We start from the raw sequence: 27,126 nt of genomic DNA, 5'->3' as shown, positions 1-27,126 counted from the left end.
AAAGAAATGATCTTTGTATCATTATTAAAAGAAATGCCACCTTCAGACCACACATTTTTTTCCTGGAGGAAAGACAAGATGCAACAAACACACATGATCAAAACACTGTTTTCAAGACAGAACAAAACAGTAGCCACAGCTTGATAGGCATTCCACTTACTTTGGTAACAGCTGGAAAATTCAAACCTGTTCAGGGGAGCCAGTTTCCTTCTGTAATCTTAACCACCCTCTAGAAAATAATCAGCATTACAGTTTAAACCCCCAAATGCACCTTACAGAATGCACTAATCACAGGCCAGTCTACAGACAGTGGTAATTAAGTGAATCAAGATCTTCCCCTGAGTTTTGGAACCAGCTCCTTACTCAGCTGTTACATTGTCAACAGCTGGCATGAATTACTACTAACATTTGGCTAACTGGATAATAAGGAGGACAGCCTGCGGTTGGTCCAAATTCTACTTTACTGATCTGCTTCAAATGGGGGGGAAACAAAAAAAAAAAATCATTAGATCCTCTTATTCTTACAACAGTAGGAAGATTGTGCTTCCTATTTTATTCCCTCATTATGTGCAAACAATGTAACTGTATGACTCTCAGATGTTGCTAGGGCTAGCGCAACTGAAGCCCCAAATCACTATAATTTAATAATGCCCTTTTGAAACACTGATTCATCTTCACTCGTATCACATCTCTCTCTTGGCTGGTGGGAAAGGTTTGCTGCTCTGCATACATTTTCCTGCTTGCTCGCGATTCAGCAGCGTATACCACGGGAGCAGCCCCCCAGACCCTGCTTCCGCCTGGCTTTCAGAAGAGAAAACATTCCTGAGACAAAGCTTTCTCCAGACAGCAGCCCTGCTACGAGGGGAAGTCAAATTATATTGTTATAGATCCACACAACAAATGCCATCTCCGTTACTTTATTTTGTTTGCTTTGCGCCCATGCAGCTCTCATGCTCTTCCTGAAAATCGATGCAGAAACCAGGCTCCACTTGAGCAACAAGCTCCAAAGGCATTTTGGGCATTGCCTCTGAGGGGTCTGAATTCCAGGGGTATCTTTGCTGCAGGAAGCTGTGGAAAGCGTGCTCATTACCAAGCAGCCTCTCCTCTTCCTTGTAGCAGGGAAGCTAAGGAAAGCATCCCAGATTATATCTGAGTCCCTGGAGGACGAGTCGGATATGAGGCAATTACTCTGTTATTGCCAGGCATTATCACCCTCCCGCCCTCTCACCTTGCGTGTGTACATGCTCAGGTAAACTGCATATAATCTACATAGTCTCATCTGCAATTATAGCTGTCCTCAAAAACTCCTGAATTACCCATTGTCCTTCCAAAACATTTCAAGTGTTGGTTTCTTTTCTCCTCTTTGATCAATACAGCTCTGTAACTTTTGAGTAGTAGAGGATTAACCTAATACACTATTAAGGACAACCAAAAAAAAATCAAACCAAACCAAAACAAAAACCCCAAGCAAACAAAAAATGCAGAAAATTACACCAACTTTAGTTTATTTTTCATCTCTACTGAGGCTGTTTTCAGATGCCCCATGATTTCTACCAAGCAGCATGTTAGTATCAACATCTGGTACCTCAGTGGTATAGCGACCCACACTTTTGCAGTGAGCAACAAATGCTGCTGAAAGGTGTGGAATTTAAAAGGACTGGTTCCATAAAGCTACCTGATGTACTGTAGCAACTTGCATTTTCTTATTGCTCGATTGGGCCAATAAGAAATCCAGAGCAGTATTAGAATTCACACACCATCACTAACAGCATGAGGGCCACCACCAGTGCATCATTCTTGCACAGGGAAAGCAATCTAAGTGAAGGTCAAGCCAGCAGGATAAATGTGGCTACCTACAGGATCTCAATCATGCCAGTCAAGAGTAACTCACCTTTTGAAAGGTAGTTAATCCTTGCTATAAGGGCTAGAATTTAATAACAGGCAAACCTGGCATGTAAAAATTATAAATAGCTTTTACATTTCCATAGCCCATTATTCCCACCCACTGTCACCAGGATTTTCAAGATAATTTGGATTAAGGTGGTAAAGAATCATGCTGGGGAAAGAGAAGAGAAAAAACATGACTGTACACTTAAACTCCCACACTTCCCAAGCGAAGTATCTTATAACTTAGACTGCTGCAAGGAAAAAACATTTTTGATGCGTAGCCATATGAAAACTAAGCCTTTACTCAGGAGAGTTGGTGGGAAAAAGATCCTAGAAGGACGATTCAGCGCTCAACTTGCCCCACTTTCACACAGAGATTGGCTGCACAGCTCAAGGACTTTCTAAACAGAGCCTTCAACTTTGCTACCCCGGGAAGTACTGACAAGGAACAGCTAATTAACCTGGGACAGCACTGGAATTACCCTGCTGTTATTTATCCTCCTTAAACTGCTCAATCAGAAAGGAAAGCTGAAACAGAAACAGCTTTGAGCAGGCACTTCCCGCATGCTCCATGGCAGGAGCGGATGTACAGGAACCAGCAGCCACCAGCTGCACAAGAGCCAAGGGGCACGTGAGACCCCAACCCACGCTCCCGCTTCCGAGCCGCCCATCCCGCCGCACGCAACGGGCACGCGACACCAGAGCAAAGGGAGGCTGCTGGCCGTGCCTTGTGAGAAAACACCCAGTGGACTGTGGCAGGAGACCACGCCAGCAGTTTAAAGTTAAAGGAAAAGCAAAAAGGGAGAAGACATGTTCTTAAGAAAAAGCCATTTGTGTTCTTTAAAAGAGATAAAGTGAGACAAAAGCAGGAAACACTGTCCTTCCTTTATCCTGAGGACTTCTTAATGAAAGGTCAAGTATACCCATCAATCAAGATAAGGAAGAGGCATCTAAAGAGATGACCTTCTTTGAGGGGAAACAAGTATGTATCAGATAGCACTTTTACATTAATGCAACCTTCCTATGGCTATTTGAGACAAAAGGGAACACAATTTCACCTTATCATAAAAAAGTGAAAATTGAGCACTTAAGATATGCTCTTGCATGCTTGCTTTTGTTCCATTTTCTTTGATTCAGTCAAAAATAGCAGCCAAGGAAAAGCCTACTTCCAGAATTTGTGAGGAATATAATGGATTTCTAACCCTCATGCAGTTTGGCTTCCCGGGCTTAGGAGACGCATCACCCAGGGGGCAGCCACCATCATTCGTTACTGATAAGCAACAGGAATCATTACAAACACTTCCAACTTCTAGGTTTAAAGGTTGCTGCTTTTCTGAATGAGAATCCGCTTTCATTTGTGCCTGACCTCACAGTTACAAACTTAGTTTACAATAGCCCCTGTGAGTTATGCTCATGATGTCACTTCTAGGATGGAAAATCAAATTTCATGCAATTGTATCTAAAGTGGCTCAAATCAAACGTAAATACTTCTCAAGCACAAGTCTTATACAGTCATCCTTCATCGGCTTTCTCAGCCAGCAACTGTTCACTTCTATTTCTTGGGCCAAGCTTAACACATGTTATTTCTCTTGAAGAGCAGAACTGAAATAATTCTAACGCTCACCAGCTCTCGAGGTAGAAAGGCGTCCTCCTGGCGAGCCACGAGCAGGGACACCGTTTCGCCTTGCTTTGTGCTCCTCAGCATAGCTACCAGCTCCTCCTGGGTCCTGCCAGTGATGTCCAGGCCGTTCACCTAAGACACAGAAGACCAAAAAACTTGAAACATTCCTTTTTTTTTTTTTTTTAAATCATTTTCCCCTCTCCAGGACAGTTGTCAGTCAGTGACTGACAGCAAAGAACTGGCAACAATTCCCTCACTGCCTCCCCTTCTGGCCCTGCACAAATCACTTAACCTTTTTTGCTCGTTTTCACCATCTGTTAAAGCAAGTTTATGACACTTCCCACCTTGCAGGGGGTTTGTGAGGCTTAATTAGTTTGCAGAGCACTTTGAAGATGAAAAGTACCAAAACAAGGCCTAAGTATTATTAAAATTGTTTATCTTAAGAGCTTTTTGAGGTTACTAAGTAGAAGTAACCTATTAGACAATGAATTATAACATTTTCAGATTTCTTGCAATTTAAGTGACTCAATTTGAACCCAACTGTATTAAGATGAGTACTTAGAAACCCTGAACATTAATCACAGATTTTTTAGGACATGGCTGCCAAGGCAAAAAATGTGTTTTTTTTTTTTTTTCCCTAAACTGATATTTATCTCCTTTAAGAACACGAATATCAAATCTCCTGTGTTCTAACAGGCCTGCACCCTTCTGGGAACAGGTCGCTTTGTTTCCAAGTTGGGGTGCAACGCACTTGTTGACAAACAGCAAGCAAGCCAGGGGCCTTTTCACTAAGGTCAGTAAATTTTCATCATACCAGTAGCTGGTTTAGGAAATAAAATATATATGTAAAAACCAGCAACGGATACTCAGCTGTGCAAATAAAATGGATGCTTATTCTAACCTCCAGGATTCTGTCTCCTGACTGTAGACGACCGTCTTTTACTGCTGCACCTTTTGGTAAAATATTCTTCACAAAAATAGGACCAGGCCCATGAACTGAAGAATCTCTGGTAACCACAGTGAAACCAAGTCCTTCTGGACCTACAAGATAAGATAAAGAATTCCCAACATAAATTTCAACAAACAAACGAGGATCATTAAAATAACTAAGCAATCAACGTAAATAACATATATATCACAGATACTCATTCAAGTTAGCTCTTAAAAACCGAAAATAAACAAACAAAGCTATAAACTAGCATATTTTCTACATGCCCCCAGAGTAGAAATACATCCGTGTCAGGACACACATGCTCAAATCCTCTCTTCAGGGTTACGATCAGAAATGCTTTTGGGTAACTCTCATTAAAGCAGGAGTTCCCATTTGTTCTGTATCAAAGATAACACCTTTTAAGTGGTTTTAGAATCCGCCTTCACATCAGTGTCAGTGCTGTAGCTAAGCAATCAGAATTGCTTAGTTATGAGCATAAATACAACTCCGCTGGTTTTATGAATCTCAGCGAAAAGTGGACAAACACGACTATTGCTAGATTTGAACGCCAAACCTGCTGACTACATACATGCTTCAAGAAAGGACAAGTGTGTTTCAAAACTACAATTAGTGAAGTCATTTATACCTTGGAAATAAACAACCCCAAATGTTAATAGGTAGATGTTTTAGCAAATAAAGAATTAGGTAGTAAAATCAGCATTAGCTGGTATTGATTATAATGCATCCAAGAGCAGCAAAGTCCATAAAAATCTCTTTACAGTGAGCAGCTTGATTGCTATTCGTGTTTCTGGAGATCTCATCCTATCAGTATCACATTTCTATCATTTCTAAAAATATAAATTACAAGTTCAAAATCAAAAGCATTACATCTAGCATAGGGAAACTCTGAAGTAGGTTTTATGTTAACACAAAGCTTAAGAGTTCAGAAGTAAAAATGATTGATTTAAGTTAAGAAATAACAAAAATTAAGAAATGACAGCTTGATTACACTCATTATGTGTCAAAAGAATAAAGTTAGACATTTTTTAAAAGGGCCACTTCTAGCATCAAATTTAGCTCTTAGCCAAATCAGAGAAAGAAACAGAAAACATGAATGCTAATTGGGATCTACTTAAGCACATTTTACTAGATGTGCACAAACCTGCTGTTCCATACAAAGGCAGGCATCTGCATGAAGCAGCATTTAAGAATATACACACTAAAAAGGGATGCTGATAGCTAAATAGATACAGATGTAAAGAAAAGGATTACGGAAAATAAAAAGGGAAAGGACAAAGGTAAATCTGTGGAAAACCACCTGGACAGCACAAAATAGAGAGGAGTGTACACAACCCTATCTTTAAAAGAATGTCCCAGAAGTACTGGTCAATGAGCCGATATTAATTAAAAAAAAAAAAAAGTTAAAGAAACAGTAGCAGTTGGTTTAAACTTTCATTCTCTATTTGCAAAAAAGGCCAGACACCTATATTCATATCCCATGCTGTTAAAGAAACACCTTCCAGCTCTTCAGGAATAGAGATGATCAGTAGTTCTGGATAACATGCACCCAGAATCTCCAGGAAAGCCAACTTTTGAGAACGCTACTGTTAACACTTGGGGAAAATACCATGGCCTGTGTGAAGGGAGGAGGGGATCTCAGCAGCACTTCTGGAGCCTTCACTGCTAGAAGGCTTCATCAGAGCAAAGTCTCTGCGGCAGCCTGCAGATCTCGGGGACCGCTCTGCACTTTGGCGTATTCTGCATTACAGATCTGCTGCTTGCTCTGCTTCTCCTGCTTAGGGCCACGTTCCTCAGGCCTTCTCAGGACTCACTGACACTCTTCTGTCTCCTCTTCCTTCTGGGCTACAATGTCATTAAGGCTTTTGTAGTTAAAGCCTTTTTTTTTTTCCCCTCTCCTTTTCTGGTAATTTTTGCTATCAAAAGGTGCAACGGCTTTACACTAATGTTAAGTCTCCTTTATCCTCTTGTCTCCACAACAGCGTCTTCAAACATAGACAAAAGAGAACACAAAGAAATTCTCCAAAGTATTCGAAAACAATTATTTTGAACAAAAAAAAGTTAGTGAACTTGCTTATACTCTTAAGCCACTAACTCAGTTAAAAGGTAAAGTACCAGTAAGGAGAGCCTGATACAGAATCAGTCACCTCATCATTTCCAAAGACTTACCTTTTTTCAGGTCTATCTTTATTTTCTTTGCATTTCTTTTATTGCCAAAGCCCAGCAGGGGGGACAGCGAGGGTGAGGACGGCTTTCTGCACAGCCGTGGGAGGTTGGGGCTCTTAGCCTGCTGCAGTGCTGCCTGAACACCTGCCTCCAAGCCCGTCGTTCCAGAAAGTTTAATCGTTTTTAGGGTGGGTTTTGGATGAACGGGAGGTGGAATCTTTGTTTTGGGAACTCCTTCTTCGTTATCCAGAAAAAGGGGAGCAATGACTGACTTTTCATATTGGTCCCGATTATAAGGAGGAAGAACTTCCAAGACAACATTTTGAAACTTCATTGCCTGACGGAAGATGTCCTGAGCCCTGTAAAAGAAAGTTATGAAAATCACGTAACAAATTAGAAAATCTGGGCAAAGTTTGAAGTTGTTTACAAAGAATAAGACAAAAATCTATCTTAAATATGAAGAAACAACAATACCTTCCAATCCACAGGGTCCCTTTTCTAAAAGCATGAAATCAGATTTCTGTAGTACAGCATTTCCTTACATTTCAAGTAGGCCAGCAGATCCAGCAGGATCCGTAGGCTGCTATGAAAACATATCAGCCCGAATAAACAAATGAAGACAATTCATTATTCAGCGCATCAAGAGAAAGGAGCTTCGGTCAGCCAAAGCTCACCAAAAAACGCCTGAAGTCACAGGTTACAACTTTCTGGTGTTTGCCTGTTTTGTATTTTCCGGTTGACACACGCTATCCTGTTGACAACCCATTGCTCTGGTCAACAGCAGCCACTGGCGGACACACTCACCGAGAAACTTCAGGCCTCCAGTTTTTGAGCAGAGCCTGAGCAGCTCTCAAACTCCTTCACCACCCCTAATGCAGCTGTGGACTGATTCTGCAGCAATGGGTAAGGACGAGGGAATAGGACAGACGGCATCTTCAGAAGAAGCCCCGTGATGCAGAAGGTGCAACCACCTGAGTATTTGGCATTCCCTGGGGAGCAAAGGCCGTGGGGAGAGCCTCGTGGGGTGGTATTCTTCCCAGCACCGCTCCCACGGGTTAGATTACAGAACTGTACCTGTCCCAGTGTGTCCACAGGAGCTGCAGGCTGCACACACTTGTGTGTATCCATGAAGGTTTCCCAGGACAGACCTTATCCTGATAAGGGAGCTACTGTATGCGCAGCGTAAGGATGTAAAATCTTAACTGTGTTTTCTCTCCCCTCATCCTCATCTTTCAAGGGGCTGCTTGGCCCAATGCTACAAGGTAATTTAACAACTCAGTTTCAGGAGATGAATATTTTAAATATATAAAAGGGAAAATATAAGGGCCTTCAAACAGAAAACTGTGGAAATAACAGAAGCCATCCTGTGGGAAAGCCTAAATGCAGTCTTTGGGGGCAAAATAACTGGCTGCACTTCAAAGGGAAAAAGTAATGGATGGAGAAATCTACATTTCCTGAGACCCCGACTGCATACTTTAAAGTAGTAAGGGACTCAATTAAAAGAGGCGCTAAAAACTCTGCAACACAACAGAATGTAATTGAATAGATTAACAGCAAATGAAGCAGCAGACCAACAGCCCCAGATTCTAAATTATAAACATGGGAATACTGAAAGTAGGCTGATGCTTTTACAGCTGCAGAAGCAGCAATCATCAGGAGCAAGGCTGGAAAAGCCTCCACTGAAACAAACCACGACGGAGAAACACAGACTGCAACTGTCTCCACTAGCTGTTAAAGCAGCTTTGCAAAGATCATGAGGGACTGTCGGCTCAACATTAACACCAGATCTGCGTCTCGTGCGAGCCCCTGATGGCTGGTTCTGTGTCAGCAGGCCGGGGGACACCAGCTCCTTGCTGCTGCTAAAAGGGGATCCCGCTAGGATCAGCTCCAGCCTGGAAGGCTCCTTCCTGCAGCCCTTCTCCATGGTCAGCAAGCAGAAATGATGCCAGATGTTATGCAGGGGAGGCAATTCACAACAGCCACCTAAAAGCCCAAGACCCCCTTAGAGTCAGTCCAAAATATCCCCCCTGTCCAATCTGCTAAACACACATACTGCAGGCATCAAGGCCCCGTTGCCTGCACTTTTCCTCTCCACGTCCATGCCATCGCACCCCTCTGCTTGTTAATATAACGTAAGGCTTCTCCACAGGGGACTTAAACTAAGATGGGCTTCTGCTTTTAATCATTTCTCTCTTTCACTTTCCCGATGACAGAAGGATTGCCTAAGGAGATTAGTTTCTCTGAAATAAAGTCTGTCTCTGTAAATACCCTTCCATTTCCCCACGTCTGACAATGCTGGAGAAAGCCAAGTGTCCCGAATCTCTCATTTTCCAGGGGAAGTGACAGGGAACAGAAAAGATCACTGCAGCACTTCCAAAGATCCCAGAGAAAAGACCATTTCTCGAGGCCTCTGCTGTACACACAGCTCCCAGCTCAGGCTTCTGCAAATCTCCTTGCATTGTGAAAAGAGCACCAAGCACACAGCAGAGCTGTAAACAAAAAGGCACACACAATTCCGAAGGAGGTTTTGATCCAGACAAAACTTCATTTGAGAAGGATACACCTTCATTACAGAACAGCACAGGTGAGGTGACCAACACTTTAAATCGATTTCTATATAAGAGTATAGAAAGTAAACTCTCAATCTCATATCCCTTAGCTGACTCACCGTCCTCAGCTTATTCCTGTAACTTCCGTTTAACTTTTCAGTATTCTCGTATAAAGCTATCAACTACTTCTGTCCAAGGTGCTACACTATTAAACTAATTAGCAGGGTTATAGCTGCTACCATACCACTGCTGTACTATCTCTAGATTCATAATGCAATGAATAATCTACACTTGTATTCTGACCTAAATAACACTACACCTCTATACATCCCCATGCCTTTGCTCTCAATGCAGCTCTTCAAATACTGAAGTCTGGAATATTTTTTAGCTCTGCTAAATTTTCATTTTCCATTTTAAACGTATTCATTATACTCGTCAAAATCATTCTTCCCATAGATAATTTCTTAAAAAGTCATTTATTACACAACAGGAGATTTTTTAATGTAATTTAACATTTCATTCTGAGACCCAAAGACCCTGATTCAGCAATTCAATGTGCTTAAGCCAACCTCTCAAACACATGATTTTAGGCATACTGTTAAATCTCATCAACTTCAAAGGGACTTGAATGTAAACTTATAACAGTTATAAAATCTTTGATTTGTGGGTTTCTTCAAGGGACCACAAACCTCTGCACAGATTTAGCATCTATTGACGAATATGACTACATTCTGCAGACTCCTTAAGTGAGGTTTCACTGACACCCATGGTCCACAGGGCAAGGGGCAAAACACTTTTTACTTGCACTCATGATTAGGTGTTTTGATAAAAAGAATTTTTCCCTAGGTCTGTGATTAACCACGTTAGTGCCCTGACGGCCCTTGAGTGGCAGGAGACTTGAGCAATAGGTTCAGCAGATGACGGTTTCCTTGCATCCCCTGTAAACACCTGGTAGAATGAAGCAGATGAAAGTCCCAGAGGAATATTTTCCCCTCTGCCAGCATGGAGAGGGGGGAAATCTCAAGAAAATATCCTCTTTTATTAAAGTTGGTATCTTATACAGAAATTTTGTCATACAGAAGAGTATGACACGTACCAGAAGCCAGGTGCTAGCACACATGAGAACACATTCGCCACCAGGTACTCAAAAAGCAGCAAGTAGATGATGCATCAGGAGGCAAAATCAGAGCCACGGGAACCAGGTAATACCTGCTACACAACTCCAGCGGTTTTATCCACACCTCTGCTGCAAATATGTATCCATAATGAATAAATTGTGTACCAGATTTTAGTCTAGAAACCTTGAACATTTGGCTTCCTGTTTAGGAAATTAAGCTTCCACTCCCTTGAGAGCTTTATAAGTTCTTGTTATATTATGAATTATGATTTTGTTACATCAGGAATCACTTACTCTAAACATATGGATTAAGAGTAAAAACAAATTGCTACTTAATTACTACAGCAAATATCTGAAATTTGAGAGGCTCTTCTTTTTGCAGCAATGTCACATCAATTCACAGCCAAAGCATCCCATTACTTAAAGAAATTTCATAGATAAATGTCTACAGATTTCTAATAAAAGCCATAAAAGGTAGGACTTACTATTTAGCTAAACCAATCAGATTGACAGCACTAGTATTCCCAAAAAATTGAATGCTGTAAAAGCCACAGCACCAAAAAAAATATAGTTTCATTAAAATCATCTGCAATAAACAAGGAAATATGCCCCAAAGTTCATTTGGAATGTCTTGAGAGGAACAAATTTGCAGGAATATATAGAAAAGCATGGGAAGAAATACAAAGTGAAGATTCTTTAAATTAAAGGCCAAAAAGGTTCACTACAAGACTACAAGAAGATGCTGCTCCTCAAATACCAGTGCACGAAAAGAAAGTTTCCGAAAAAATCTACTTTAAAATAAAAACGTATTTTATTTTAAATAAATATTAATCACCTCAGGTAATCAATAAACACAGCACTGTATAAACTTCTGCTAGTTAAAACTATTGGTCAAGCAATAAGAGAGCACTCACTGTGCAAAGGTTTTGTCTGTAAGGTCCACACGGTTAATTTTCACAATGCCTTCGTTTTCATGGAAAAGCCCATCACGTCTAGATCTGCTGTTCTCCTCAATCCCACGGATCAGGAGTCCCAGCATCCTAAAAGGCAAAAAAAAAAAAAAAAAAAAAGTGTTGACTCCTTATTTTGTTGGTAGGCACTTACACAAGTCAGAAAGAGACATAAATCTCTACTGTAGAGGAGAGTAGATAAACTATAAGCAGAACATTATGAGGTGCTTAATCTAAAAGAAAGATTTCCTGCTCTTTCTTTCATTACCAGGCTGGGGACTCCAAGAAACACCAAGATGAATTGTTGGACACTAAAGCTATATTACTTGGTGGAACTGCAGGAAACATTAGTCCTTTAGGTCACACTTGGAGAAACAGAAGAAAACATCCAGATCTCCCCATCTAGTCAATATTTAAAAGCAGTTTATACAGCACATGTCTGTCACTAAAAGGTAAAATAAAATTGTTTCAAAGCAAAGCACAAACAGATTAAAAGTTAATGTCTAACTAGACTACAATAAATTAAGCTAGCATTACAATAAGATTAAAAAGAAAAGTTTCTACAAGCTTTGAAAACTCTCTGCAATCTTGCAGTTCCCAAAGCCTGTGTCTTGATAAATGAGAGCAATACTACCCACCTATTCTGCAGAGCAGCACCACATCAAAATTCAAAGGCGTTTTTTAAGCAGGTTACATACAAATTGCAACCCAGGGTGCAGCACAGACACCTTGGATAATACATTAAGCCAGGGAGCACGGGTAGAGCAATAGTCCCATGTGGGTAACTCTGCTGAGACCACTAGGGTATTTCTGACCTCCCTATATAATGCAGACTGCAGCCAGCACAGATGTATGCAGTAAAGCCAATATAATCTCCCAAATAACCCACAACTCCATGTTTGTGAAGACCTTTTATAACCCATTTTTATCCACTAAATTTCCATATCACATTAGCAAGGACAGATGACCTTTACAGACGATTTTCTATTGGTTTTGCTCCATAAAATATTAATGTGCAATTTCCAACTTTGCTAGCACTCCAATCACGATACAAGTCTTGTACTTCTCAGATTCATTACTGCCCCTAGTAATTAAGTCCATTCAACAGATTCACAGCAACCTATTAACTATTTTAAAATGACAGTATATTCACTGTGCATCTGATTTTAAGTTAATTGTAGAATAAAGTTTAAAAACTCGTGCTTAGGTCTAAATAAAGGTAATTCAAAAGAGAACTTGATTCCTACTGAATGCTACTTTTGCAAAACATCTCCCCAACCTAAAAAAAAACTCCATCATATGACGATTGACCCAACCTTCGTTACACTTTGCTAACCAAGTCAGAGGGACAGTGGTGCTGAGATGCCCTAACCATACTGATGGTAGAGACATCCAACTAGCTATCACCAACAAGCTAAATACTAAGACTTAACTAAATGTAATTAGGTGACGATATAAGCAAATAAAAGTAGTAAATTAAAGGAATTTAGTCTTCACTAACCCATTGTGCCCGGATGCTGCACCCAAAATAACAGCACAGAAACACCCACTGGTCTGAAAGTCCTTATGTGCACTGTGCTATGTGAACCAGCAGCTTGAGTCAAGTATCCTGTGGCTGTTTAAACTCATTACTCTATTACTTTATTTTATACGGACTCGATTTTGGCATTATTTTAACAACGCACTTCTAACACACTTTTATTTTCCTGTCCTAATAATGCCCAAGTGCAAAAGAACGGGAAGAAATTATTTCAATTAGTTTATATGCAAACTAAGATTTTGTAAATTAGTAAAATGCTTTAACTACCTCTGAAAAAAAAATTGCTTTACAGCAGCAAGAGGTCTGTATAAAGCCAGCATTACCTTATTAGAAGATAACAGTTTACAACTGACATACCAGACCAGCTAGTCATGGCCAGCGTGCTCCCATAAACCGCACTGTATCACTAATAGAAATAGAAGAGGCTCTTCTGTACTTTCTCATGGTTTGAGGAGCTTAAGTTTATACAGCAGTCTCAGGCTTGATTAAGTAGGAGGGACAAATGATTTAAGTCACTTCAGAACTTTTACAACAGAATCAGTATGGTTCTGCCAAAGGTCATTAAAATTTCAAGAGAATTGGTTAAACAAGTGGCCTGTCAAAAAACAATATATATATATATATAGATTGCACTGAGGAGAGTCATTGTAAAAAAAATATATATATATATATATATATATATATATATATATATATATATATATATTAACATGCACACAAAAGTAGGTCAAGGAGCTCCACTGCTTCTTCATGGGCATCTTTAAAGGTCCACATGATGCATGTGGTGAGACTTCAAGAAAGCAACACATTACTCTGACAGAAATTATTAACTTCAATATTTGCCGTTTTGTCCAATCTTCCATCTCAGAATCTTGAAACACCCTATGCATGTCTCCAACCTTTATGGCGTGCCTACGCCTATAGTACAAGCAAACACTGTCTCCACTCCACCACAGGTAAGAAACACCACTTGCCAAGCCGTAGGCAAGACCGTCAGCCTGCAACAGAGCCCAGGACACTGCTTGGCCCTCCCCATGTCCCATCCTGGACCAACTCTCTTCTCGAGCTGGCCAGGACATTTGGGCAGGCAGCAGGAGGACAATTGGAAATAAAACATTCTGTGTGACTTTGGGTCTGCCCTCAACCTCGGATTTTGTCAAGGAGATGTCTGCACCCACAGACATCCGTGAGGCAATCAAATCCACTCATCCGCTTGTTCAACATAAAAGTTGATGAGTATGGAAATATTTAAGGATTAGACAATTCCGACGTTTGCAATGATAATTGCCTCTGTGTCACAGGCATCCATTTTACTACATGGTGATGTCATTTACGGCATTGGCAATTTCCAATCTCTTATTTGGGACTGCCAGTGTCAAATTAACTCTGGCTGAATCTCCACATGTCAAATTTTAGCCTAGAACAAAATTTCACATCTGAGTTACATAGCTTGGAAAACAGTTATAATGAAAATGCTGACACAGTCTTAACTACAGTACATCAATATGAGCATGCTGCTATAATAGGCTTTTGTGATCTCCAGAGACTATGTTCAATCATTTATAATTAAAGTAATTGTATTGAGACAAAGAAAAGTTCACGGTATAGTACACATTCTATAAATGCAACACAACCAAATCTGAAAGGTGGCTTTGGAGAAAGAAAAAAAAAAAAAAAACAACAACAACAAAAAAAAAAGTAAGGCATGACTAGGCAAGCACTTTTTCTTTATTTTTTTGAACTTGTCTGATACGTCATTAAGAAGGGCTGCAGTATTCTGCAGGAATCTGGTGCACCATTTGGAGAAGAAAAGCAGAGGAGGTTGAAGGGACAAACAGGCTATTACAGGGGTCTTAGTACGTAACTCGGAAAATAAACAATTTGGTAACAGAGACCACCTTACCTTCCACTCAAAGATGAAATAAAGGGCACCACATGGATCCCCAGGGGCCCACCTTCTCCAGAAATCTCCACTATTTTTGTCATTTCACTAAAAAAGAGCACAGAGAAACAGAAAAAAAACTGTGAAACATCATATGAAATGTTAAAAAGCTTTTGTCATTTGATCTAATAGCAGAAACACAGCCAAAGGATGTTAGGCTCAGAGCTAACGCATATAACAGATGATGAAATGGAAAATGGCTAACAAATTCTTGGGTTTGGTAGATTAGATTTACCCTGAAAAGGTAAAAGACACCAATATGAATGTTTTCCTAAGTCAATCCTTAAATTAACCGGAATAAACATTAGTACCTCGGCTGTTGGTGGTTTTAACTAGCCCACTGCTGGGAATAAAGTGATTTTTGTAACTCTGGTTCCGCACAGTCGCTCGCACATGTTTCACCCCGGAGCGCCCCACACGGGCTGCGGAACGCGCCGCGGAGCGGGAGCTGGGAGGAAGCTCCCTGCCCCAGACTGGGCCGCAGTGCAGCAGAGCTGCGTGGTGGCCATGCGGCTCCCGTTTTCACGGCGTGTTTTAGGCCAACGGCCCAACAGCGGCCTTCCCGCGATCCCGGCCATGGCCGTTGGAGAGAGCAGGCACCCAGGCCGGCCTGCAAGCTCCACAGCAGCCGGGGGGCACAGGCCGGTGTTTCCCGTCACCTCAGGCCAAGTGGTTCAGGCGACACAAAGCTCTGCCCTTGTCCTTGTCTGTGGCCACAAGGTCCCCCCTCCAAGCCCTTGTCCCAGGAGAAGGGATCCACGACACGCTCCAGCACAGCTTTGCTAATAAAGCAGTCAGGTTCAGTGGAGAGCCTTTACTCAGTGGCACACTGGTTGGTTAGAAGTGACGTGGCCTAGATACCATAACCCTTATCTTGTTCAGCTAAATATTGCACAGAATTGGCACACAAGTTCATATAATATTCCTTTGAGCCCTTTTGTAATTTACTCTTCCCAGGAGGCTGTCACTGGAGTGCATTTTTATTCCGCTAAAGCAAAACAGACCATGCCTGAACAACAGGTCACCGCTGCTGCCGGCGTAAAAGGTTTGGGTAGGACCGTGCTGACAGCAGGAGCACGAGCAGCGGGCACGTCCCAGTGCTGCCGCCTGCCCTCCTTGTCTCCCCACCTTCACAGCCTGGCAGGGACCTCCTCACAAAACACCTCTGCATCTTCCAGAGTTTTAGTTATCACTTTTTCTTTTTTCTTTTTTTTTTTTTTCCTCTCTTGTGGAATTGTGCAGAAAGGCTGAGGTTTAATCAGGATAGCTACCAAAAACTCAGGGAAAAAAAAGAAAGCCTCAAAAAAAGTATGTGCTGGAAGTTAATTCTTATTTCAGCTTCATTTCATACTTCCTCCAATTCTCTTATTAGTAGACAAGAATTATAATTAAAAGGCTATTTTAATTACAGTTTGGACTTATTTGCAACCAAAGTGCACCAGGGAATTACGTGGCCAATGCCTACAGATCAAGAAAATAATCAACAGTAGGGAATCAGTTTTTATTTGTACAGGGAGAAATTAAATAAATTAATAAATAAAAATGAAATTTGTCCCCAGATAACCCTGGGTTGTTTAAGTACCTCCAGGGAAGAGCTGTCTTCCTAAATAACTGTAATACAGAATAGGAATTTTCTGAGGGCAGTCATGATAGACAGCTTACCTGTCATCTTAAGTTAATGTATCTACAGCTATAAGCAGGCTCAAAGACAATCTACAAATTTACTTTTAAATCTAACAAAAAAGCTACACACCAAGAAAAATAGGAATCTTCTCAAAAACAAACAGTGCATTATCCATTGTGCATTAATTTCAAAAACAACCTTTCTCTGAGGCCCCTGCAGAGAGACAACATCTGCGAGCATTACCTGACTCTTGTCTCCAAGATCACAGTTGACACTGTGCTATTGATTTTTAACCTGAAGAAACTATCATCATTTACTATGTAAATTTTTTATTGCTTGATGTTTATTGATTTCTGCCAGCTTCTTCACAGTCTATCACATTTGTCAGGAAGGCTTGCCATGCATGTTGTTAAAAACGTTGACAAGCACAGTTTAGCGAGGAAAGGGAATACGTGTGTGCGCACATACGGGTATGGGCGCAGGAAACATGCACAACACTTCATTTTTAATACAGAAAGCAAAAGTTAAATGGGCTGCTGCATATCTAGAGTAGCTAATTTTGTAACCTCATCTTCAGACTGATGGTGCCCTTCCTGCCAAATACTGCAGCTCTCTCCTGAAAATAATATTAGGAATTAACATCAAATATACGATGTCGGGGGGTGGGCGGGGAAGAAGAGTTAACTAAAGAAGTGTGTACAAACTTTCCACTAACACCAAAAACCTCATCTGAGCCACTAAATCCACTGATGCTTAAAACAGACCTGTCCAGACATAGATGATTTTTAATTTTGGAGTTGGCTTTTGTTCTCCAGAGGGCCAAACTATTAACTGCAGGGAGAATCTTGGTAGGATTTCTCTTGGGGAACACAACTGGTGGAGCCTGTGGTGGATTAATTGTTCTGCAACTTACTGAAGACAGGATTTCCTAAACTTTCCTGGGAGAAGCTCCTTTCCACCTTGGTTACCACACAAAAATCTGTCATCATGCACATGTCACAACAAGAAGCTACTACCCGAGTAAGCACAGATCAAATATATTCCAATGGCTTATTCTTTTGCCTTCTGTAATTTAGCTCTATTCAACACTTGCAACAACAGCCCAGGCACAACACAATGATGCAACACATTGAATCCCTCACACTTTTTTTTTTTTTTTTTTTTTTTTTTTTTTTTAAAGAAAAGGTACAAATTAACAAGCTGCTGTATCTGAAAAATCTCTTTGCCCAGGACATCAATGCTGTCCTTGCAAACAGAAACATAAAGCAGCAACTCTGAATGTGCTTTGTGGAGCTCACATTGACCACAGCCAAGTAAGAGGCAAAGAAATGTCACTCAGATGCAGGGAGCTCACAGATAAAGTTATTGATCTCCCCTTCTGATCTATATTTCACCAGCCCCTGCTCCAAGAGAGTGAAGCATCCATGAGCACAGGCGGATGACACGCGGTGGGGAGCACGGGGTTTCTGGCAACGTCCAGGCACTGCAGGGTTTTAGAAAAGGAAACACATGTGGTTTTATCCAATAGAGGGTGATGAATATCTACTTATTTCATATACTAAAACTGTACAGTTGCCGGTGGTAATATAGTAGCTGTACCCCTTTTCCCAGGGACAACAGAGCCTGCCTTCTAGAGCCAGCCCAGCAAGTGGGGTCAAAAAAGCACTTTTCTTCTTTCTTTCTCCTTTAAAACCCAGTGCTCAAAGCTCTCACCAAAGGAACAGGGAAACCATAAAGGAGGGACTGGAGCTAAAGTTGCTTGGAGTTAGTATAATGAAAGCCATGAGAAAACCTGAATGATATCTGGTGATGGAGAGCACACTGCAAGGAGAGCAAGCAAGCAACTGCGTCAAAAAAAAAAAAAAAAAAAAAAAAGAGTATTCCAGGCACAGTGAAGCTCACTGTCATCTAAGAGAAAAGGGTCTTTCAATTACTCATGCACCAAGTTTATATACTTAATACGGAATAAGGCTGGAATCCTCCAACTTCAGGTTCCAAGAAGTAATTAGTCATCCTCTCTCAAAATTTACTAATCTAGCAAATATGCCACTGAAATCCAGATTTTTCCATACTAAATTTAACTTTCATGACATCAACTGTATAAAAATTTAGAGACAAATCACACCGGCTACAGGCAACAGTCCCAACCCCCCCCCTTTTTTTCATTTTTTTCGGATCAAGTTGCTCCACCTCTGCTTCTGTGCTCTAAGACTAATACCAGACACAGAAGGATACAAGGAAGTTTGGAAAAAAGCTGAGGAGGACAGAATGCTGTAGTTATGCTCAATTATGTATCTACAATGTTTAACCAAAGAACTGTGACCCTGACTGCTGCTAAAAACAAAGTGTGAAGGCAGCAAAATGGAGCATAATGAAAACACATAATGAATTATCTATGCATAAAATACTGAGTTCCAACCAATCCACTGCTAAAGCTAAACAGCCACTTCCAAACAGGCTAATGTTTACCATTCCTTAACGCAGTAATTTTTACTGAAAAATAACTTTGTGAAACCAATTTTTCAAAACCAGTATTTCTCTTTTGTGCATAGGGATCGAATTCTAGGGGTTCATGACAAATTTCTAGCAAACATCCTGCTATTACTATAAAATTTTTAAGTCCTAGTCCAGAAAAGGAAAGCAAGGAAAAATATCCGATTTTATACACAGATGGTTTTTGTTTGGTTTCAGTCGTTCTGAATATCACTTATTAGGAAATATAAAGTTAAAAAAGGAAGAAAAAAATCACCTTCAGAAGTTACCAGAAAATTGTCATCAATTCTGTTTTTACTGTTAAAAAAGTGCTGATGAAGCAATATTTAAAGACTCTTCTCCAACAAAGCTCAACTCTCAGTAAACTTAAGACAAGACTTCCAGGCGCAGAAAGGATAAGGCCCTGAAAAGTTTTCCACTACTTTTACAGTGAAAGAGAGTCCACGTAAATAAGTTTCCTTCTGATTAGCATCTGAGTATTTTTTGAAAGTCGCCCACACTCCTACTTTTCTCATTTATTTCACTTACTTAAGGTACAACTTTTTTATTTTACCTACTTAAATCAATGAACTGTTTTTCTTCACATGGAACTGAGAAATACAAAATGAGTCAGGGCTGCAGCTTTTAACTTCAATAGGTTTTGAAATCATAGAATATTAATTACATATATTTTTTCTGCTTCCCTCTCAAACATCCATTATTGGATGCAGCTAGATGAGGGACACTAACCTCAGGGAGGCTGGTGCTCTGATGAAGAGTTTCAGATAATTTGTTAAGGAGTCTAGCTACTATTTTTCTTAAGTGCTATATATCACAATGATCACCAGACTGGATGGCAAGAAGAAATATTTTCAGGTGAAACCAGCAGAGACAGTAGTGGTTTTCTTCTTTCTTCTGTAACATGAAACAGCTCACAATCAGACTGAAATATTAGTTTCATTAACATCATTTAACTTAACGTGACATATTTAAATGAGAGTTAATGACCTGTAAGAAATCATGACTTGGTGGTCCATCATGGTCTCTGAAATGTAACAAGAGACCCCCACAAATTAGTATTATGAATAACATTTTTCCAGAAAGAACAGTGCAGAAAGAGACAAAATATATCTCAAAATGTTAGCTTGCTCATTTGTGGAAAGAACTGTTTTTATTAATAAAGAGGCTTATAAGATATAATTTACTTAGTTTCATTTAAATTAAGATACCAGCAAGATAGATAAGCTGTCACGATTGTTAGACCATTCTTTTCTTTCAATTCTTCATGGAAAAAAGTACTTTGGCCAAAAAAAAAAAAAAAGTTTCAAAAACAATTGTTCCCCTTTTCCTTTTAAGGAAAAAGCAACAGGCCTGCCTTAACATTTATATTTGTGTATTTTTTAAATCCCAGGGAGCTTCACGGAAACCAAATTCCTTTGTTCTACAGAATAACGGTTTCTGCATCCTCCTAAATTCATTAAATTCCAAGAAACTGGAATCTATTACAAACAGCTATATTTGAATATATTTCAAAATGTTGTGAAAAAAAATCCTCATACTACACATTTGTATACTTTCAGGCAAAAACGTGTTTTTAAAAATCTCAACATCCTCAACATAGCACGCCGGGGGCACGTGTGTTCTAGCAGAACCACTTTTCTGGGGTTCTGTGCTTAAGGAAACACCACTCCTCTCTGCTTTGCCTTTTGACCAATCTGTTCTTTCAGTCTATCAGCAGGGATCCAGCTCACAATGACATGTTTTATCTCCCAACAGAATTACAAGAATGCAGCAAGGTAGTTAGGAATGTACCGCCCTGGCCCCTGCACCAGCTTTTCCCCCGCTCCCTGGTCAATACTTGGATACTCAGTTGCCAATTGGGTGGGTTCCAGCCTACGTTCTTCATCACTTTTCCTTCCATACTTCTCCAAGATGGCAGAATTCACCAAAACTCCTAAGAGATCTATAGACAATCTATTCCTTTTATCAACTGTTATGTGACATGCCAGAGAGAACGCTTCAGGGATTAAATATTCCTGGAATGTTTCACAGAGATCTTTTTCATTGCCAAATTTTCCAATGACACCACCAGAATCAGCACACGCAGATTAAAGCAAGGAACACCGCAAGCTCCGACTGATGACTCCCAAGTGTAAACAGCAACTTGGGTAACTTTATAAGCAACAAGATGTTCTCAGAGAAAAACAGCAGCATAGGTCATAAGATGACTCAGATGATCAAAAACACACAAGTAAAGCATAAGGACAACAAATAGGAGCATAGCACGAGCAAAGCTTGATTAATCCCATTAACAAACTGACAGATCCAAAGACACTAAAGGAGCAAATGAGCGCATATATTTGGCCATGCATAATAATTACCTCAGGTGAAATAAGCTGTAGAAGTCTTTAGCTATGTTCCATAAAGAGAAAGAAGAAAAACAACATTAGCAACTAAGCTGACTAGGTTCAATACCTGTGTGATGAACACTAATCAGTTAGTGTGTAGCACAGAGACCCAGCAGGTGCAGAGGGCTGGAAGAGCACTCCAATTCTGTGTCCTGGTGATACCAATCTAAAAATACCCCTCCGTTTCAGCAGGCACATGAGGAGGAACTAGAGAATGGCATACAAAGCAGGTGATAGGGAGGGCTCCAAAGAGGGAGGAAGAATGCAAACAATCAGATGGATGAGTTCCCTCTGAAGAAATGAAAAAGACGTTGAACGATGACACAAGCAAGACTTGGTATTTGTATCAAGATCCTGGCATGGGCCATGCAAAGACTAAAGTCAGAGTCCCTGCTCTGACTTCCCTGTCAGACTTAGGGCATATGCCTCCATGCCTCTTCTCTAGACCTGCTCTAGGTAAAAATGACCATATTAACATTTCTGTTCCCCGCCCCCCCCCCCCCCCCTCAGCGGCATGGGCAAATAAATGCTCTAACATACACAGTGCTGTGTATTGTGCGGCTTTTGTTTTATTTTATTTTGACAAATGGCTATAAGTTGCAGAATTATAGAAAATTAATTGCCTTCACCAAAATAGAAGCGAATTTGATTGCAACATCTTTGCTGTTATGTCTAAGTTTCCCATGTGACTTTTTTTTAGTTTCATTAGACAGTCTGCTATTACAATACTAGTAACATTCCTGCAACAACCAACCTAGGGGGATATCAAAGAATTAAATTCCTTGCCCTACTCTAAAAGGTGACTCCAGTGCAACACAAATCACCAATTCACTTTGTTCTAAACTTAGCAAAGCTACTTTTGTTTCCATTCACCCAGTCAGAATTTTCCTTGTCATTTCAGGAAACAATGAACCTCAAAGGTAAATTTTTGAATTTTCTGTTGAAAGCAGTTTTTTTTCTTTTCCTTCCAACTCCAATCATATAGTCAGTTAAGCTTATTTAAGTTTCACTCAAAATTTGGACCAGACAAAATAAAAGATGATTCCCAATCTGTTAATGCAACCACTGACAACTTAAGTTATAACACTGGCCATCTCTGGTCTGGTGTAAACAGGGAGAGGAAAAGGATGCAATCAATCTCACTACCCTAGCAAAGCAATAGACAGGGAAACACAGAAAATACTGGTTACAGTTTTCAGAGTGCATACACATAGAGTTAAGTTCTGCTGCAGAATATGGTGAAAAGGAATTTTACATTTCAAAATTTGTAATGTCATTTTAACTAAAAAGGGTTGTTTTTGGAACATATGGTTCAGCAGTTTGCCTACTGAGATGCAAGACTGTCCTCTACCTCAGACATTGAACACTTTTAAAAGATTCATTAGAACACAAGTAAGACCAAAATATACAACAGCAGCGCCTCCAGGACCCATTTACTCCAAACAGCGCAAGTCAAAATCATTCCTATCCATCAACCCGGGTAAAAGACTGTCACATGCAAAGAAATGCTTCAGGACGTGAGCTGAGCACGTGGTTAGGACGGGAAAGGGGACGTGGGGGTGCTGCCGAGCACACCACAGGGCAGACGCGGCAGGTGAGGCGCCAGCCTTGCCTCGCACGTCGATAGAGACGCCAAAATGGCTGCCCAGAGGAAGGGGCTCCTACCTGACAGCCAGTCGGGCCCTCTGCGACGCCAGCAGCTCCGCGGGTCCAGGGACGCTCATCTCCCCATCCTCAAAGGCCAGTGGAGCTCCCTGTTGAGATTTCAAAGTGCGCATTGTGAAACTAGCTAATATTTATGCATTTCAAACAACGGCTGTATTAAATGAAGAGGCCGGGGGGAGAAGTGATTTTGCCCTGAGGCTATGTACTGTCAGCAGCTGCTCTCTCTTCTCCCTGTACCTTTTTAGAGCCTGCTGGGCTGCTCAGACTCTCAATCCATGGAGAAATGGCGAGGGGAGGGATGAAGCCAGCTGCAGGCCTGTGCCAGACCTACAGCACAGGCTTCTTCCACCCCTGCCACCCCTTAGTAGCGGCTCTCTGGTGCAGACGCCTTTTCACAGCAACTTATCAGAAAGTGAAGTTATGTAACCATTTGACCAGACTAAAATACAGTACGCATAGGGCTTGATGTTAATGCTAAAGCTCTTTTACTTTTATTACTGAACTTTCTTTTCCTGATCCCTAGATTCTTTATGTTTGCATTTTTTTTTCCATACTAGGAGAGGGGAAGAGGTACCAAAGAGATAAGAACACTGTCAGCAGGTGATATATTAGCTTTAATGTACTGTACTTCATTGCAACTCTCATGGCAATAATGTAAACAGAGTAAAACGTGTAACAAAAAGCTTCTTTGGAGAGGTCATTTCTGCCAACTCTGCAACAGGAATAGAACTGGAAGACATAAATCTTCAGCTGTCAACACACTAAGAGAATTCAATTCAAAGCTTGATCTTAACTAGATAAAGACTTAAGTTAATAATTAGGTTTTGTTGTAGCAGTCACAGTTTTCCAGTGTACATTCTTACCATGTTAACCTGCCCTAAGACAAACAGTAGCAATATTATAAATTAATTGCAAAGAACAGTGCCAACGAAATAGGTAATTTCATTCTCAGGAATAACTTTAAACTCTAGGGGAAATTGTGCATTAAAATTCCGCATTTCTCTACAAAGCCAGTATTACAAGTTTTGACATTTTCAGCAGCCCCCCCAGAGAAGTGTAGAGCTTATTTTCATTTTAAAAGTAGCAAGGCAGTTTGGGGTTTTTCTGTTGTTGTTGGTGCTGGTGGTGGTTCATTTTTTAAAAAGGCATCACCTTCAGCTTTGCAAGCAAACCAGTGGACTGCACGTCAAGCTGGACTCCCTTCTGGATCACACACCACCTATGAGCTTCTGCCACTATAACACTGGCCACAAATTTCTTTGTACATTAAAGGGAACGTAAGTTGGAGTTGGCTTCCTCTCCATTGCCAATCCAGCTCACTGCAAGCTAATTTCTGTCACTAACGCAACAGAAAAACTCTCTCAAAAAATAAAACCGCAAACACACACACAAAAATCCCCCAAAATATATGGAATAAGCAACATTTCTTCCCATCAGTTTTCACAGTAGAATTGCATATCAAAAAGCAACTCCCGTTATATCACATACTACCATACTAACCTCAGAAATAGGAAGCCAACCTCACGTAATGAGTTAGCAGTAGAAACCTAACGCCCTATCTTTATACAATGACTTCACATTACAAAAAGATGAAGCCTTGGTAGCAATAAATAACGGATGCAGACGAAGCTCATTAGCAAATATTGCCTCCTTGCAAAGCTGCCCATCATTAGCTAACGGATGAAAACACTGCTGCTGAAAAGCCTCTCCTTTTTGGAAGGCTCAAAATACAGCCAAGCCACAAGCGCACATGGGGGCTGCAGATCAACTAGCTTCTCAAAAACTAGATCCTCGAGATTCCTGAAAGCACTGGCTGCTGCATGACGCTGCTCAGGGCATGGCACTCAACGTGATACTTACACCACAGAGATGTCTGGTTGTCCAAAGCTCCCATTGCACTCTACACAGCCCTGTGAATACTACGTTAATTCTGTTTCAGAGTTTCTGATGGTCTTTGCATATTCAGACAAGAGTAGGGTTCATCTTCTGACCCACAGGACTCAGCTCTAGAAATAATCTGTCTATTAAAGGGCTGTTAATCCCCTCAATTCCCTCTCAGCAGCCTTCAGCCACACATCTTCTGCTTTAAGCAGTGTCTACTTTGACACACATTTATGGAAGTTTCTCAAGCCCTGGGAACCAATTCTTATTGAGCAAGTACTAAACCGAGCTGAATCTCAGAAGTAGATGAGAAGTTTAGAGAAACACAAATTCTGTAAAACAACTGCAAAAAAACTTCAAGTCGAGACTAAGGGTACAAAAAGGCAACCACTAACTACAAACATGAAGGAAGTAAATAAGATTTATTACTTAGAAACACACATGGTATCTACCCAAACCTGGTAGACCCCAAAGGAGAAGGTCTTCACCTGAGACTTCCATGAACAAGTTAGAAGTGAAAGCAGGTCCCCGAGGTGGGAGTTGGCAGTGCTGTATCTGGAGGACATCAGGGGTCATCAGCGTTAAGGAGCAAGCGAAGGCCAGGCGAGGCCCCGGCACCAGGCCGCGGCACAGGCCGCCGTTCGCTCCCGCCGGTGCCAAGGGGACACCAGGGCCCCCGCAACCTTCTCATCTGCTGCTCTCCCAACAGACACTTTTAATTACCCTGTTTAAAACTCAAACGCTTTTAGCAACACTTGCAGGATCACAGGATCACTTGCTGACAGCCAGAGTGAGTTTCAAAAGCCTCGGCGCTATTTTTAGCTTTAAAACTCAGCACTTGCATCAACATTCCCAAACCAATTAGTAGGTGCTACAAACTGAAGGTGTTTACCTTCAGCTACGGCAACAAGAGCAACGCTGCGGCGGCACAGGGAAGACGAGCCCCAAACCACACACCTCGAGGTGGCCACAAAAACACCCGTTTCCGTCCTTCGGAAAGGCTTCCCAACATCGTGTTTTGTGTGGTGGGAACAAAACAGTCGTTTCTATCACCAAAGCATAAAGTCAAATGCATGTCCACAGTCATTTCTGTCATCAAGGCATAAATTCAAGCGTGTGTCCACAGGTTTCTAAAACGACTAAAAACTTTGTTCAACTCGGCCCCCTTCATTACGACACTCCTGTAACCTCAGCACCGCAGGCAGGAGAACATGGCAAACCACAAGGTTTAAAGTGTTTGGAAGTCAGTGCCAGAATCCCCCCACTTGGCCTTAAATCCACAATGGGCCTAATTTTTGCCTGAAATGTGGTCCCCAAATACCTTTAAGTAAAATGTATAGAGGATATTTCAAGGCCAAAGAACACTCCGACAAGAAAAATACTTGAAAGTTATCAATGGGCACAAACTTGTTCTTAAGACATCTTTCTGAATACAAGATGTTGTAACTGTGGAAAAAAAAATACACACAAAATAAGAGGCTCTGAACAGATTAAAATTACGAATTGCAAATACCAACTGCTCGTGGGTTATACAAAGCTCAAAATCACTCAGCTCCTACAAATGAAGAGCAGCTTGGTGTCAATATCCGCACTTCATCTGCTTAGCTAATCTTGCACTGTCAAGATAATATCAGATGATCTTTCTGCCCACACAACTTCAAATAACCAAAAAAGCTTCCCGAAATACAAGTGGTGTGCTTTAGTATTGCAAAAGAATATATAATGTCTCCAAAAAAGGGGAATTGATTTTATCACTTCTTTACTCCAAATTAGTGTAATAAAATATAAAAAAGATCTTTTCAAAACCAACCACTAACAGAAAATCAGCATGCTCTTAGAAGGCATTACAGAACCTGGCTGAAGGAGATGTTGACCAACAGATATGCAACCTGTCACACTTAAACCAGTGTATTTATAACCACAATTAATTTATTTAAATTAAAAAATTCTTGACCATCTAACATCCCTGCAATATCAATGCAAAAATCAATGCAAAGCCATGCAATAAAATGCTGCTAAACCAAATGGAAAAGAAAAAGATTACAGTATTTGTTACTGCATATTTCTTACTTCACCAGCGGTCTACTTGATTTAAATCGTTCTGCCTCCATAAAACGTGATAAGTATTTTTAAACAGCTCACAATACTTCCATTTCACTTACTGATTAAACTACATCATCCTCTTGAACATTCAGAATGAAATTCATTTGAAATGGATAATTGATGCAATTGTGCAGTATCTACAAATGCAATTAATTACTTGCTAAAGATGATTTTTAGGCACACAACATATGAAAATAAGAATCATACAGCTTTTTTCAGTGTTGTCAATTGAAATGTATTCTACTGGACTGT

At 40.7% G+C, this 27,126-nt stretch overlaps 1 protein-coding gene across 2 annotated transcripts in view; it reads right to left on the bottom strand.

The window, feature by feature from the left end:
* The window catches only part of PARD3B (par-3 family cell polarity regulator beta), a 354,457-nt gene that overhangs the window by 182,395 nt on the left and 144,936 nt on the right, over nt 1–27,126 (bottom strand). Inside the window, exons 1-7 of one of the 2 annotated variants that reach the window (XM_010213086.2) lie at nt 22,891–22,951; nt 21,199–21,229; nt 14,683–14,769; nt 11,204–11,329; nt 6,627–6,982; nt 4,410–4,549; nt 3,512–3,640 (exon numbers count right to left, since the gene is read on the bottom strand). In XM_010213086.2, coding sequence (XP_010211388.2) covers nt 3,512–3,640; nt 4,410–4,549; nt 6,627–6,982; nt 11,204–11,329; nt 14,683–14,765 — 834 coding nt within the window. In that variant the 5' untranslated portion in view covers nt 14,766–14,769; nt 21,199–21,229; nt 22,891–22,951. Of the gene's footprint in view, nt 1–3,511; nt 3,641–4,409; nt 4,550–6,626; nt 6,983–11,203; nt 11,330–14,682; nt 14,770–21,198; nt 21,230–22,890; nt 22,980–27,126 lie in introns of those variants that run through there. The other variant, XM_088523731.1, reaches the window with a different exon arrangement.

The sequence above is a fragment of the Tinamus guttatus genome, unplaced genomic scaffold, assembly GCF_059628265.1.
Source record: "Tinamus guttatus ecotype Peru unplaced genomic scaffold, ASM5962826v1 Tinamus_guttatus_pri_ptg000197l, whole genome shotgun sequence".
Taxonomy (NCBI): domain Eukaryota; kingdom Metazoa; phylum Chordata; class Aves; order Tinamiformes; family Tinamidae; genus Tinamus; species Tinamus guttatus.
The sequence above is the reverse complement of the archived record's forward strand: the minus strand, read 5'-3'. Positions and strand labels throughout refer to the sequence as shown.